This window comes from Bubalus bubalis, chromosome 4 (assembly GCF_019923935.1).
Source record: "Bubalus bubalis isolate 160015118507 breed Murrah chromosome 4, NDDB_SH_1, whole genome shotgun sequence".
Taxonomy (NCBI): domain Eukaryota; kingdom Metazoa; phylum Chordata; class Mammalia; order Artiodactyla; family Bovidae; genus Bubalus; species Bubalus bubalis.
Genome location: NC_059160.1, coordinates 135150004 through 135164384, shown reverse-complemented (window position 1 = coordinate 135164384; position 14381 = coordinate 135150004). Strand labels below are relative to the sequence as shown.

The following is a 14381-nucleotide window of genomic DNA, read 5'->3' as shown; positions in this document are numbered from 1 at the left end:
CCTGATGTAGGTGAAAACCAAGTGAGTCATGTAAAAGAGGAGTGCTCATGTAGGTGACTAGGACACATTTCAGTGTGCAGTGTTAGCGTCAGTCTCTCTGTAAAATCTGAGTACTGCTAAAAGCAATTTTCCAGTGTCGTGTCTTTCTTGATGATTGTTTTAATTAAGAAATTGTAAATCGTAGGTCCACAGAGTCCATGTGAACGGACAGATATCAGGATGGCAATAGTAGCCGATCACCTGGGACTCAGTTGGACAGGTAAGTGTGTATACACCTGAATGAAATTTCTTAATTTGTCTTTTTCACAAATAGTTTATTATTTTTTTAAAAAGGAATAAAAAACATTTTAATCACTCATAATTCTATCTACCCAGAGTTAATTACAGATAATACCTTGTATACTGTGTTTTTTTCCAAAGCTTTTCTATGCATATGCACTATAGAATAGAAAATTTAAATTTATTTGACCTTAAATTTGAGTACTTTCTTCACAATGCCATTTCTGGTAATATAGGATAACCTTTTTACCTAATGGAAGATTTATTGGGGGGCATAAAGGAAAATATACCTAAAGGCTATGGTTTTTAAATAATACAAAATGTTGAAGCATGGTTTATGCCCTTCGAGTAGCTCTCTTAGGCAACAGTTCAACTAATCCATGCCTAGGTTTCACAAAGTTTTCATTATTCATGAGTCATTGTCACAATTTTTGTGATATACACACATTATTTATAATATACACATTTTATTTACCTGAAACTTTTAAGGAGACTCAGTTTTGTGCTCAAAGATGTATTTAAAAGGAAATCTCATGTCACTTTTTTTCCCCCAAAAATGCTTCCTTTTGTTTTTAGTAATGTGATTTGTTTTGGGACCTTCTGGGTCGTCACGGTCGTGTGGGTTTTTCTCCGGCTGTGGCAGGCGGGGGCTGCTCTCTGCTGTAGGGCACAGGCTGAAGTGGCTTCTCTTGCCTCAGAGCACCAGCTCTAGAGCGCGTGGGCTTCAGCGGTTGCGGCTCCCGGGCTCGAGAGCACACGCTCAGCAGTTGTGGCACACACAAGCCGAGCTGCTCCAAGGCACGCGGGACCTTCCTGGATTAGGGATTCCACCTGCGTCTCCCCCATTGGCAGGTGAATTCTTTACCACTGAGCCACCAGGGAAGCCCATTGTATCACTGTGATAATAGAAAACAAGGATCATTGTCAATAACTATATAAACAACAAAACAAAGGATGACAGTTAAATTTTGAATTAAATTTTTAAGAAAAAGGATTCGGATAAATGAATCTATTCAATTTTCAAAAATAGTTGGATTCTGTGAAATGAATGAAACCTTTTATAATTGGCGTGTAGAAAAGGAATATTTGGCTTGATTCCACTTCACTTAAGATGAAGATAAGGCTCTGTGTCAACTGGACAGTACTGCTTTGTATTCTGATATTAACTGGGCCCCTCAAATCCTACTTCACATGAATCAGAGGAATTTTAAATTTTATAGATTGTATGTATTTTTTTTAATGCACAGCCAAACAACATAAAAGTTAAACATGCTACTGCTGCTAAGTCACTTCAGTCGTGTCCGACTCTGTGCGACCCCATAGACGGCAGCCCACCAGGCTCCCCGTCCCTGGGATTCTCCAGGCAAGAACACGAGTGGGCTGCCATTTCCTTCTCCAATGCTGGAAAGTGAAAAGTGAAAGTGTAGTCGCTCAGTTGTGTCCGACCCTCAGCGACCCCACGGACGGCAGCCTACCAGGCTCCTCCGTCCATGGGATTTTCCAGGCAAGAGTACTGGAGTGGGGTGCCATTGCCTTCTCCCAAAAGTTAAACATAAATAAATGTTAATTACTGTCATATTTAAAGTCATTTTGCATACTATCAGGGACAGACATTCTCAAGGAAGTTATTATCTATGCTGTCAGAAGGGAGGTTATGAAACTAGATCGTGGCACAAAAGGTCACCTACAATTATTTTTTTCCAATGCCCTGAATCTCGCGCCACCCACCCTCTCCATTAAAAGGACTCCTCTCCTGCCAAGCCCTGCCCTAAGGCACACTGCTACCGACCTAACCTAGTGGAGCTCTGGAAAAAACAGGGGATCTGAGTAATCCTTTGCAGACTATTAAGAATTAATAGCAATTCATCATAATATTTATATTTTCCGGGTGGCTCAAACAATAAAGAATCCTCCTGCAATGCAGGAAATGCAGGTTCGATACCTGTGTTGGGAAGATCCCCTGGAAGAGGGCACGGCAACCCATTCCAGTTTTCTCGCCTGGAGAACCCCAAGGACAGACAGAGTCTGGTGGGCTACAGTCCATGGACTCACAAGAGTTAGACTGTAGTCCATGGGGTAACAAAGAGTCAGACATGAAGTGACTAAGCATGCATGCGTATTTTAACACTGGACATTATAATCTGAAAATATCCTGGAGCTAATGTTGGTCTTGTAGTATTACTTGCCCATAACTCTTAGCTTATTTTCTTTAAGCAAAACTAGTCCTTAGTTTTTCAGAGTAAACTTTTGGAGATGTGACATGAAAATAGAGAAGAAACATAAAGTCATAACTTTTATAAATTCTCAGTGACAGTGTCTTTGCTCTTCACTGAGTCTCTAGACAAAGGATATGGTTTGGTCATGAGGACAATAAGGATTACTGTCCTTAAGACACAAAGAGATAAGGAACTTTAAAAAAGTTAACTTTTCTAATTTGAATTACCATATACACAATGAAGGTTATTAGGAAAATTAGCATTTAGAAGGACAAAATTTAAATCCATCCCTCAGAACTCCTGTTAACAAGTAACAATGTACTTTGATTTTTTTTATAAATAATTTTGAAAATGTTCTATACACAATTAATTTTCTTTTTATTTCTTTCTGATCTTGGTTTAATGGATAAGTAACATCCAGTACACAGACTTTACAATGGTGTTTTGCTGTCAGTACTAGTGAATCATGAAATAAATTCAGGTTTCGCTTTTTGTTGGTAAAAGGAAGAGAAAATGTGTATCCCATATATTAAGGCTAAGTTCTGCTCTAATAAGATGTAGTTTCATTTCTAGAAGCACCCTACAGGCTGCAGGCTATAATCAGTTAGCCAGCCACTGCATTAATTAACTCTTCTTTTGTTCAACACACACTCTGTTTTCAGTTTTTGAGTAGGACAAGCCTACAGTGGACATTCATGTATGTAAATAATTGTCTACAACCCTATGTATTGTCACCATAGATTTCTAGAAGTTAAATCAGTTGGCCAAAGGATATAGACTTTTTTGAGCCTCTGAATACATTTTGCCAAACTGCTGGAAAGGTTCTTAAGCAGGATAGAATCTCGGCCAATTCTTTTTCCATGGATTTTCCCATTTCTTACTTTTATAATCACTTAAGGCTAATACACATCTGACAGATTTTTTTTAATTGCACAAAAAATATACACTGAAAGGTAAGTCTCCCTATCATCTTTGACTCCCAAATTTCACTCCCCCAAGGCAGCTATTCGTATCATATGTATCCTTCCAGGGATAACTATCTGCATTTACAAGATTGAGTGTATGGCTGTATACACTTAGTTGGACAGAAAGCTTATCTCCCTTTTATTTCTTACACAAATGGCAGCATATCATAGACAGTGATCTGGCTTTGAGTCATTTCACCTCCCAAGCGGCACTGGTGAAACTTGAAGGCATATAGAATAGAGTATTATGTGAGAAAAAGATCTATTTCATGAATATTGCCTAGAGAAAAACCCTACTGGCTTCTCTTATGGCATGTTTATGAATTGTATATCCCTAACTATCTTATGGGCTTCTCAGGTGGTGCTAAAGAACCCACTTGCCAATGTAGGAGACGGAAGGGAAGCGGGTTCGATCCTTGGGTCAGGAAGATTCCCTGGAGGAGGGTACAGCAACCCACTCCAATATTCTTGCCTGGAGAATCCCATGGACAGAGGAGTCTGGTGGGTTATAGTCCATGGGGTCATAAAGAGTTGCACAGGACTGATGGGTCTTAGCACACCTATCTTATATGAAGTTTGCTTCAAATTGCAGATAATAATTTGGCTAAATTAAAAGAATCTATCAACATCCTCTTTGAACAGATTAAGAATCTTTATAAAATGATCTCCAAAGGAAATCTGATTATAACCAGGGAATTACCTCAAGAGAGAGAAGTCACAGCCTGTGTATTATCACTACTTTGCTGTGAAATCAAGTATATAAAGATTAATGCCCAAGGCTGTACTTGGGTTTTACTATAGAATTCTTTTCCTTTTTTTTTTTTTGGGTGACATTTAAGCATTACTTTTATAAAATATATGTGATAAAAGTATAACATGAAATCTTAGTAACTCTTTTTCTTTTCTACAGAACTGGCAAGGGAACTGAATTTTTCAGTGGATGAAATCAATCAAATACGTGTGGAAAATCCAAATTCTTTAATTTCTCAAAGCTTCATGTTATTAAAAAAATGGGTAACCAGAGATGGAAAAAATGCTACAAGTATGCTGAAACTATATTGCTTTAACTTTCAAAACTGCATATGTCTAATATTTCAGATAAGCCTATTAAGAAAACCACAGTGATCGTAAAATAATCACAAGTCTTTTGAAGTTATACTTGTTTACTTTCATGCTAACATTCTAAACTTCTGTCTTTAGGGAGCTTTTTAGGAAGCAAGCAGTAGGGGATTTTTACATTTTGTCTGTAGTTCTGTGACCATCAAAAATGAAAATATAATTCTAGCTGTTCAGTTATGAGGTGGTGGTGGGAAAGACTGTGACGTTACTGCTATGGCCAGAAATGGATGTGCAGGAAAATAGAAGGATAGGACCAAATAATTTCATCCAGCCTGCTCTGTGATGGCAGAGAACTCTCCAGTGTTCTGGGGTTTGGGGTGGTTTAGTTTTGTTGAGGTGAGGGAAAGAGAGTGGTGTATATTGTGACAAATGCCAACCCACAACAATGTGCAGTTATTGTGAGCTTGCCTGAGTCAGCCTGACCTTAGTAAGTCATTAAAATGGTAAGCATCAAGTATAGAGGTGACCAATTTTGACAGTCTAATGGGAGGAAAGTGTTTAAAGTTTTATAAGTTCCCCTTATAACTAAAAGAATCGAGCTCTTTTGAGGCCCATCCGCTCTGCACCTTACCAAGATGGGATGAATGTTGTTGCCATCACACACAGCTTCATAAAATGCTTCTTAAGACCCTAACATCTTTCCCTAGAACTACAAGCTTTCTGAGTCCTCTGAATAGTGAATATTGCAGAGCTGGAGTAAGGAGGATCTAAAATGTCAGGAGGGTCAAGAAAGCCATGCCTTCATATGAATATTGTGAGGAAGTAAAAGAAAATAATGTAATCGGGTTTTCAACCTTTTTTTTTTTTTTCATCCTTTTTCAGCTGATGCCTTAACTTCGGTCTTGACAAAAATTAATCGAATAGATATAGTGACTCTGCTAGAAGGACCAATATTTGATTATGGAAATATTTCAGGCACCAGAAGTTTTGCAGATGAGAACAATGTTTTCCATGACCCCGTGGATGGTAATTGAATTTAGTGTTCATATTTACTTAATCATTTGGTAAAATCTGAAAGTGCAGTAGGACAAAGTAGTCATGTAAAACCAACTACATTGTGATTTGCTTGACTTAATTTCTCATTTCCACAGCTTATTCTCTGCCACAGTCTGCAAACAAACTCTGCTAGAACAAACTTGATAAATGTCAGTTATATAAAATACAAATAATGAGGTATAAAGGCAAAAGTTAACTGAAAGAGTTGGTATCTCAAGTATATGACCAAATGGAAGAGAATTTAATATCTAGAGAACATGTTGGTTTGTCACTTTTTACATTAACCTAAAACACATGAAGACTCTTCTGTTCCTATATAGGTAAAATCAAATTGTGGGTTATTATACAAATTGTTAAGTAAAATGCTTAATTACTGTTTTGAGAACCAATTATTTAAGCATGTGCTTAAAGAGGCTAATATATCACTCAAAAAGCTGTTTTAGTTATTTAGCATTATTTTAACTTCATAGGATGCCATTTTTTGTTTGGCAAAACCTTATCTGTTGTGTATAATAAGGTAGCATAATTCTGAATTCCGTGAGCATAGATGTCACCAATAACATAATTCCTCTTTTACATTAACTTAATTTATATAATAATATTGTCATTTCCTTCACTTTGTAAGTTGGGGCTTTTTTTTCATCAAAGTATTAAGAAAAGTATTATAAATATGTTTTTCAAAATGCTCATCTACCTTCATAAATGGAAATTTATTCCTATAATGAATTTTGAGTAAAAAATGATTATGTGGAGGCAAGAAGAGGAGCTAGAGATATTTTTCTATTATTTCAATTTTTGAAAAATATGGTGATTATTTTCCCACTTTTAAACAGAAAAGTTAGCCAATAATCAGTAACTTACAAATCTGCACATATGACAAAAGATCTCAAAATTCTTAGAAAGTTTCTGCTTACTAAAGTCAGTCAAAAATTTAAAGTGTACCTTGTTATCCCCGTAACATAAACATGTGGGTAATAATGTCGAAAGTGGTTTAAGTTTATAAATACTACAGAACCTGGAGAAAAGCTCTCTTCAAGGCTTTGTCTTATAGATGAGACCATATATTGGTGCCCAGACTCCCTGCGCGCAAGATAAAGATAGACCAGTGTTAGATCAAAGGTTGAATTATTGCCAAACCACAATTTATAGAATAAACAAGATCATCAGAAAACAATAGAAGTATTCAATGGAATTGAAAGTCTCATTTAATTTTAACATTTTAGAATCAGAATATTATTAAATTTATAAGGACTTTCTGTTCCTCCATCTTAATATTTTACATTCCCTATTTTTAAAATTCTTAGGGAAATTTAGGAATGTTTATGAAGTCAACTTTATTTGTGCAGATTATAAACCTCATGTAGTCTTAGACAAATTTTCAACAACATTTTGGTTTATGGGTGACCATAACATAAAAAATGTTCACAACCTATAGCGAGTTGAATTTACAGCCAAAGCTAAATTGATATTTACCTTGGACTAATGGAAAAATTATACTTCAGTTTTGCAGACCAATAAGTCAGAAAATGTGCCTGGTTGCCTTTTTTTTCTGTCTCTCCTCTTTGCTGAACTTTTGTGAAACTTCCTTTCCTCACCATGACCAGACCATTGTTGACTTCTCTCTCTGCTGAAGGAGAAAAATAACTGCCTTAGTACACACAGCAAGGTTTAAAAGATGGGAATTGCTCCCTCCTTCCCCTTTGTGTAGGCTGGTTAGTGCACCTCTGTGTTTCACAGGATTGTCATGAACGTCCAAAGGCTCTTTGCAAGTGGTTTTCCTCCTGTCTGTTGTGTATCATTTCTTCTTTCTCTTTATTTGATTCGTGGTTCTGAGTGGGTCCCTGCCACCAAGTTCACCAAGACTTCCATACATACACAACCTTTTCATCTCTGTCACATTATGATACCTGAAAAGTTTACATGGAGTCTTTTCTACTTTATCTGCCTTTGAAATCCTTTTCCTAACATCTTTCTAGATTTTTTTTCATAGTGCTACTGCTCTAAAATCTAGTAGTCATTTCTTTCCAAAGATTAAACTCATTTTTCTTTATTGTAAATTTTATATGAAATAAGTAAGAGTTAAGAATTCAGTAGCATCACTCTTATGTACAGTTCTTAAGTTATAAGTAATTATAAAAATTGGTTTCTTATGGTTTGTTGTATTCAGTCCACCACAATGTGGATTTTGCATGCAAAGAGTATTGATAGAAAGGTATTAATTTGGCCATGGAATAAATGTATCTTACATAATGACAGCTGACTTTATACTGGATTAAATTTGTGAATGTAAGTTACTGTATTAAAATTACCAAAATCAATGGAAACAATTTATATCTTAATTAACTAGTATTCTATTTTATTATAGTTTGCCACTAGTCTTTTATTTCATTATATTACAAGTTTTGAACTAAACCAATAAATTTATCAACATTGTTCTGTAATTCATCATACATTTTCATAACTAATATAATTTAAGTCATTCCATGTGTTTCTGTTTGATGTGCTCTAATTCATTTCAGTCAGTCCAAATGTACTGTCTTCCATAGGTTATCCTTCCCTTCAAGTGGAACTGGAAACTCCCACAGGGTTGCACTACACACCTCCCACCCCTTTCCAGCAAGATGATTATTTTAGTGATCTCTCTAGCATAGAATCTCCCCTTAGAACCCCCAGTAGACTGAGTGATGGGGTAGTGCCTTCCCAGGGAACCATAGAGCATTCAGCAGATGGACCTCCAGTTGTAACTGCAGAAGACACGTCCTTAGAAGACAGCAAACTTGAAGACTCAATGCCTTTAACAGAAATACCTGAAGCAGTGGATGTAGATGAGAGCCAGTTGGAGAATATATGTCTGAGTGAGTATCCTCAATACCTCGGAAGGATGGCTGGGGCCCCAGGAGATGTTAAACCAGCAGAGCCATTGAAGCAGACTAGAAAAGTAGGAGTAAGCTCTGAACAGCAAGAGAAAGGAAAATCTGGTCCTGATGAGGAGATGACGGAAGAAAGACTCAAATCTCTATTTGAGGACATCCAACTTAAAGAAGGAGTAGAGTCTGAGGAGATGACAGAAGAAAAAGTACAGGCTATTCTTAAACGTGTTCAGCAAGAAGAACTGGAAATGTCTTCAATTACAGGTTGGCAGAACGAGATATCAAGTGGAAGCCTAGAGTCCCCTGCTCAAGCTCGAAGAATAACTGGTGGGTTACTAGATCGACTGGATGACAGGTATGGCTCTGGGTCAGAAAAAGGAAAGTGAAATGAAGGTTACGGGTTAGTTTATCTATTTATCTATCCATCCATCCATCCATCCACGCCGAACAGCTTGTAGGATACTCTGACCAGGGATCAATCCCGGGCCCTTGGCAGGGAAACTGCGCAGTCCTAACCGCTGCACTGCCAAGAAATTCCAATAGTCTGTTTTAAATATATGCTTTTTAGCAGTTACTCTTTTTCTAAAATTACCGTTTCAATTTTGGGCTTGTACATGCCTTGAAAGGTTGGTTCATTGGGCTAATCTAGAGAGGGAAAGTTACATTGAACTCAAATATAATTTTTAAAGCTACTGATAATTAGCTGAAGTAAAACATAAAAAGTTTTATACATGCTAAAGATGGATGCGCTTTCTTTACTTTAGAAGCCTACTGTTTTCTATTTTATTACCTGTTCTATTATTCTTTTCACATAGCCAGTAATTAATGCTCATTTTTAAAATGTAATAAACAGAATTCTAAGTCTTATAGAAATATAAGCATTTGTATTATTTCTTTACTTCAAACATAAATATGCTTACTAAACAAAATTTTAAAATATAGATTTTAAAAATCAATACAATGTCCTCATTTGCAATAACCATCACTGAAATTTTTGTGAATTTCTTTTACATATTTTTTTTATTTTATTTTATTTTTAAACTTTACATAATTGTATTAGTTTTGCCAAATATCAAAATGAATCCGCCACAGGTATACATGTTGTTTTAAATGTCTTGTCATAGAAAATGCAGAGAAGCAAAAAAAAATCATCTGTCCTTATCATACGAAGAAAAGCAACATTTTATATATCCTTTCTTTTTTCTACATGAATATTTTAGATAATTTGCAACATAGTATATGCTTCCCTGGTGACTCAGCTGATAAATAATCTGCCTGCAATGCGGCAGACCTGGGTTCAATCCCTGGGTTGGGAAGACCCCCTGGAGAAGGGAAAGGCTACCCACTCTAGTATTCTGGCCTGGAGAATTCCATGGACTGTATAGTCCATGGGGTCGCAAAGAGTAGAACACAACTAAGCGACATTTACTTAATATGTAATTCTTTACCCCCAATAATACTGGGATGATACAAATTTGTTTATAACTAAAATAATTCCCTAATCATGAAGCTGGCTTTTTTTATAGTGGCCTTCCTGTAGAAAGGTAAGAGCTAGTGTCCTTCAGACACTGGTTCAGACCCCACCATCACTAGGTTCTGCACTTTATGATTTTAATTTCTAAGCTCTAAGAACATCACTGTAATCGGCTTCAAAGATAAGAATACTACTTTCCTCAAACAGGTTTATAGATTGAAAAAGAAAGCCTGTAGCATACCTACCCAATGACCCATGCAAATAGACTCTCAGTAATAGTTAGCATTATTGTTCTTTCTACACACATCAGATTAAACTATATTTTACTTCAGTGGCAACTAGTGATAAACTTAACATCAGTTCTTTTTACCCGGCTTATTTTACAATCATATTTAATATTTTCATATTGCTTGGTCAATAAAAATTCCCAAAGAGGGTATAGACATTTGCAAAGATTTCACAAAACTCCTTTTGAAAAATTGTAACATCAATGAATTCTATGTTCAGCCTACAAAAAGGAGATGATAGAGACAAGATATAGTACTAATTTTGATGTCTGAGTTCAGATATAGTCACATAATTTATAGTTGCATAAGAGGAAATTAGATATAGTTAGGAGTTAGATATAGAGTTACAATATAGAGTTAGTTATCATACAGAGTCTTTACAGTATGCTGGGACTGTCTGTCCTTAAACACATGGAACAGGATTGCTATTAATATTTTTGAGAAAGGTGCTTATTCAGAATCTGATTTATAAGAAATATACATATGCATAATATACATATTACACAGAAAACACTGCTCCACTTTTACTGTCTTCAGAATTCTACAGGTAATAATCAAAGATGCTGAAAACAATATACAAACTAGAAGATAGAAAGTCTATATTGAAACTAGTAAAACTTAGAAACCCAATTTAAAAGAAAATAATGGAAGAGAAAGATTTTCAAGAATCTAAAGGGAAACAGTTCTCACGGGCAGTAGAAGCACCGGGTGAGCATCCACACCCTGATCACCAAGGAGAGTCAGCAGAGCTCAGGAGTGGACAAAAATGAGAATCCAAGTCAGGTTCTCATGAGCATTCCATGTCTGGAAAAGCATGACGGTAAAATTCACAATTGGAAATATACACAGAGACGGGAACATAGGGTTCTTGGGGATACCAGAACTCTCATCACAGGAATTCACTTTGTCCTTTGTCATCAGATTTTTCATTGGCAATAACAGAAAAGCATTTTGAGATCTCTTTCTCTTTTGGGTTGGTGGGTCTAGAACTCTGGGTATGTCCATGAACCCAAGGGGCTGTAGAAGTTCAATTAAAACAAAAACAGCGGCAGCACAGCCAGCCAGGTTGGGGGTTGGAGAGCAGAGGAAGCCTGGAGCCTATGTATCATCTCCTTACCCCATACCCACGATACACCCCCCCAGTTTGAAATCCAATAACCGGATTTTTTATACTTTTCTATTATATGTCTTCAAAAATAGTTAAAAACATGGTTGTTGAAAATTCAGAGCCTCAGAAGCCCATTTGCAGCCATATGTTACCATTGTAAATTTCCACATTTTCTCTGTTGCAGCCCTGACCAGTGTAGAGATTCCATTACCTCCTATCTCAAAGGGGAGCCTGGAAAATTTGAAGCAAATGGAAGCCATGCAGAAGTCACTCCAGAAGCAAAGACAAAATCTTACTTTCCAGAATCCCAAAATGATGTAGGGAAACAGAGTGCAAAGGAAACTCTGAAACCAAAAATACAAGGATCTGGTCGTGTTGATGAACCAGCATCATCACTAGCAGCGTATCAGAAGGCTCTAGAAGAAACCAGCAAGTTTGTAATGGAAGAGCCTAAACCCTGTGTGCCTGTCAGTATGAAAAAGATGAGTAGGACTTCTCCTGCAGATGGCAAGCCACGGCTTAACCTCCATGAAGAAGAGGGGTCCAATGGGTCTGAGCAGAAGGTACGTCATCTAGTCTTCTACCATGCTGTCATTTAATCTCAGGGTCCTGACTCTTCAATTTTTTTGATTAATCTTGTAGCACTGGGCCCAATATTCTTTACTATTTCCAAATTATAAATATGTGATCAAAAATGGTAACACCAATGATGGGAGTAAAGAAAGTACTGAGTAAAATGTGTGCTGCCTAATGTTTATTCATTAGGAATAAACATCTTTTTAGCCATTTTTCAGAAGGGAAATTACAGGGATGTTAAGTAGTAAGTATCTTAAGATCCGATATTAATTCTGTCTGGGATTTAGATTTCCTGACTTGTGTTCATTCTTGAGGATGGAGGATAATTATCCTCTCCCTCACTGGTTCTTTTACACAATTTAAAGAATTGCTAGCATGCGACCCAGCTACGAGCTCTGTAAGTTCTGTTGCCTGAAAGGGTTTTTTAAAACTTGAAGGAACACAGTTCCCAAGAATAAATGAGGTGGGTCTACTACTGTTGATTGATGACCTTTAGAAATGTAGCATTAAAAGTATCATTTTAATAACTTTTATATCTAAGTTGATAATTATCTTAATATTTGTTTTTAATCATTTAAAAACCTTACCGTCACATAATTATTTGCGTGCTTTTAGTATTTATATGATTTCTTTATATTATTTATTTCTTTACAAGAAATAATATTTCTTTATTCTTTGAGGGTAAGCGTTTTTTAGACATTGAAAAATTTTAATTGAAATTATGATTCATAGATGGATATAAGAAAATTAATATCAGTTCTGTTTCCTACATTTTTGGCTGCTTTTTCTTGTCTCAATTTTTGTGTCTTTTCATGAACTACGCAGTACACATAGATTGAGAGTTATATATCTGTGGAATAGTAGTATTTGAAGTTTTCCATAAAACATCAAGTTTACTTACGATCTTCTACAGTGTTTTGGGTAGAAAAAAAATCTTCTGTAAAATAATGAACCCATGAATAATTTTAAGTTTAGAAAAATTTAGTAAACTCCTAACCACTTAAGAGCGAATTATCAGCTTATTAACTAATCATATCCTTTCCTTTTCCCTTCTGCAGGCTATTTTTTTGATTACTTTCCTGCTTGTTAGGAAGGAAAGTGAGAGGAAGTAAAATTCTCGGGCTTTTGTTTCATTTCCTTCCTGACAAGTGTTGTTTTCAGTATTGATTTCTGCCTTTTAGTTAACTCTCAGTATATTTAAACAGTATGACTTTGGATGGAATGTTCCCTTTTAAAATGAGCCCACAAACTATAGTGGGGAGCTATAGGAGGGAGTTGCTACATAGTGATGTTTTAACAATGAAAATGTATTCTGCACAAGCCCGTTAGAAATTGATAGGCAAGTTCTGAAATCAAATGACAATATAAATGTAAGCAAGAATTTCTATGTGTGTACATGTGCCTACATATTGCCCACTGGGGAACCATTTTCATTTGAAAATGAAAGGCTTAACCCTAGATGGAAATGCAGCTGAATTCATCAGTAATGGAAAATAATCACTGTTAGAAAATGTTTTTGCGATTTCTTATAAGTGAGTTTGTGCCTTTAGTGTTGGTCACTGGTCCTACCCCAGTGCAAAATGTCTTCAGAAGTATAGCAATTCATAATGAAGTTAAAGCTTCCAGAAGATAAGAGTCTGACCTCTCAAGAAATCCGAAGATGTTCAGGATGTCTCTTCTGTGATTAGACCATAGTACAATAGCAACCAACTAGGTCATCGGATGTATGATCTCAGAAAACAGCCCCCTTTTTGTCCCCTGAAAAATCAGGTCAAAAGTCCGGGTGCAGCTCTTACACGGATGACTGCCTGCTGTTACAAGGTAAAATTCTGCTACTTTCCACCACTTTCCATGCAGCAACCCATGACAAGGAGTACTGAGAAAAATTCCATTTGGTCTCCGAGTTACCCTCTGTGCCACTGCCTAAGAGAGTTCTCTAAAAGGAATCCTGATCAAGATTCTACTACCATCTCCTCTCTACCCTTCACCTTAATATTGGCAGAGATTGCACAGAGAAAAATGGAACAAATATTAGCCAAATGGCCACTTATTCTTTATGTGAGGGGCTGGTCTCAGATGATTCTTGATAGGATTATGATATAATTGACATCTAGCTTTATCGTTAATGTTTACATTAACATATGTTCTTCTGCTTTTAAATATCTCAGTGAAAATCCTTTCCCAGTCTAAGATTCTGCATATGGATAATTCAGGTTTAACTTTCTCTTCTGCCTCATCTAATCTATTAATCACTGAATGCTCAGTAATGCTTTTGCAAGATGAATCTGTCTTACCTTTTTCTGCATTTTTTAGCCATTGTAAGGCCCCCCCTTTCACAATATTTAGATCATTCTAAGTGTCCAGAATGCATGGTCCTTTTCTTAAAAATTTTTAAAGTAATAGGCAATGTATCAGTCAGTATCTTTGCAAGGACTAAGTAACTTAAAAACTATTTCCTTTTGACACCATATTATTCAATAGGGTATTTTGT

The 14381-nt window shown here is 36.2% G+C and overlaps 1 protein-coding gene across 7 annotated transcripts in view; it reads left to right on the top strand.

Moving 5' to 3' along the window:
* The window catches only part of ANK3 (ankyrin 3), a 373791-nt gene that overhangs the window by 327172 nt on the left and 32238 nt on the right, over nt 1–14381 (top strand). For 3 of the 7 annotated variants that reach the window (XM_044942136.2, XM_044942137.2, XM_044942142.2), the window contains 7 exons: nt 185–259; nt 4371–4502; nt 5402–5545; nt 8122–8430; nt 8710–8800; nt 11499–11877; nt 13661–13711. In XM_044942136.2, coding sequence (XP_044798071.2) covers nt 185–259; nt 4371–4502; nt 5402–5545; nt 8122–8430; nt 8710–8800; nt 11499–11877; nt 13661–13711 — 1181 coding nt within the window. Of the gene's footprint in view, nt 1–184; nt 260–4370; nt 4503–5401; nt 5546–8121; nt 8801–11498; nt 11878–13660; nt 13712–14381 lie in introns of all 7 variants that reach the window. The other 4 variants (XM_044942122.2, XM_044942121.2, XM_045165538.1 and 1 more) reach the window with 3 other exon arrangements.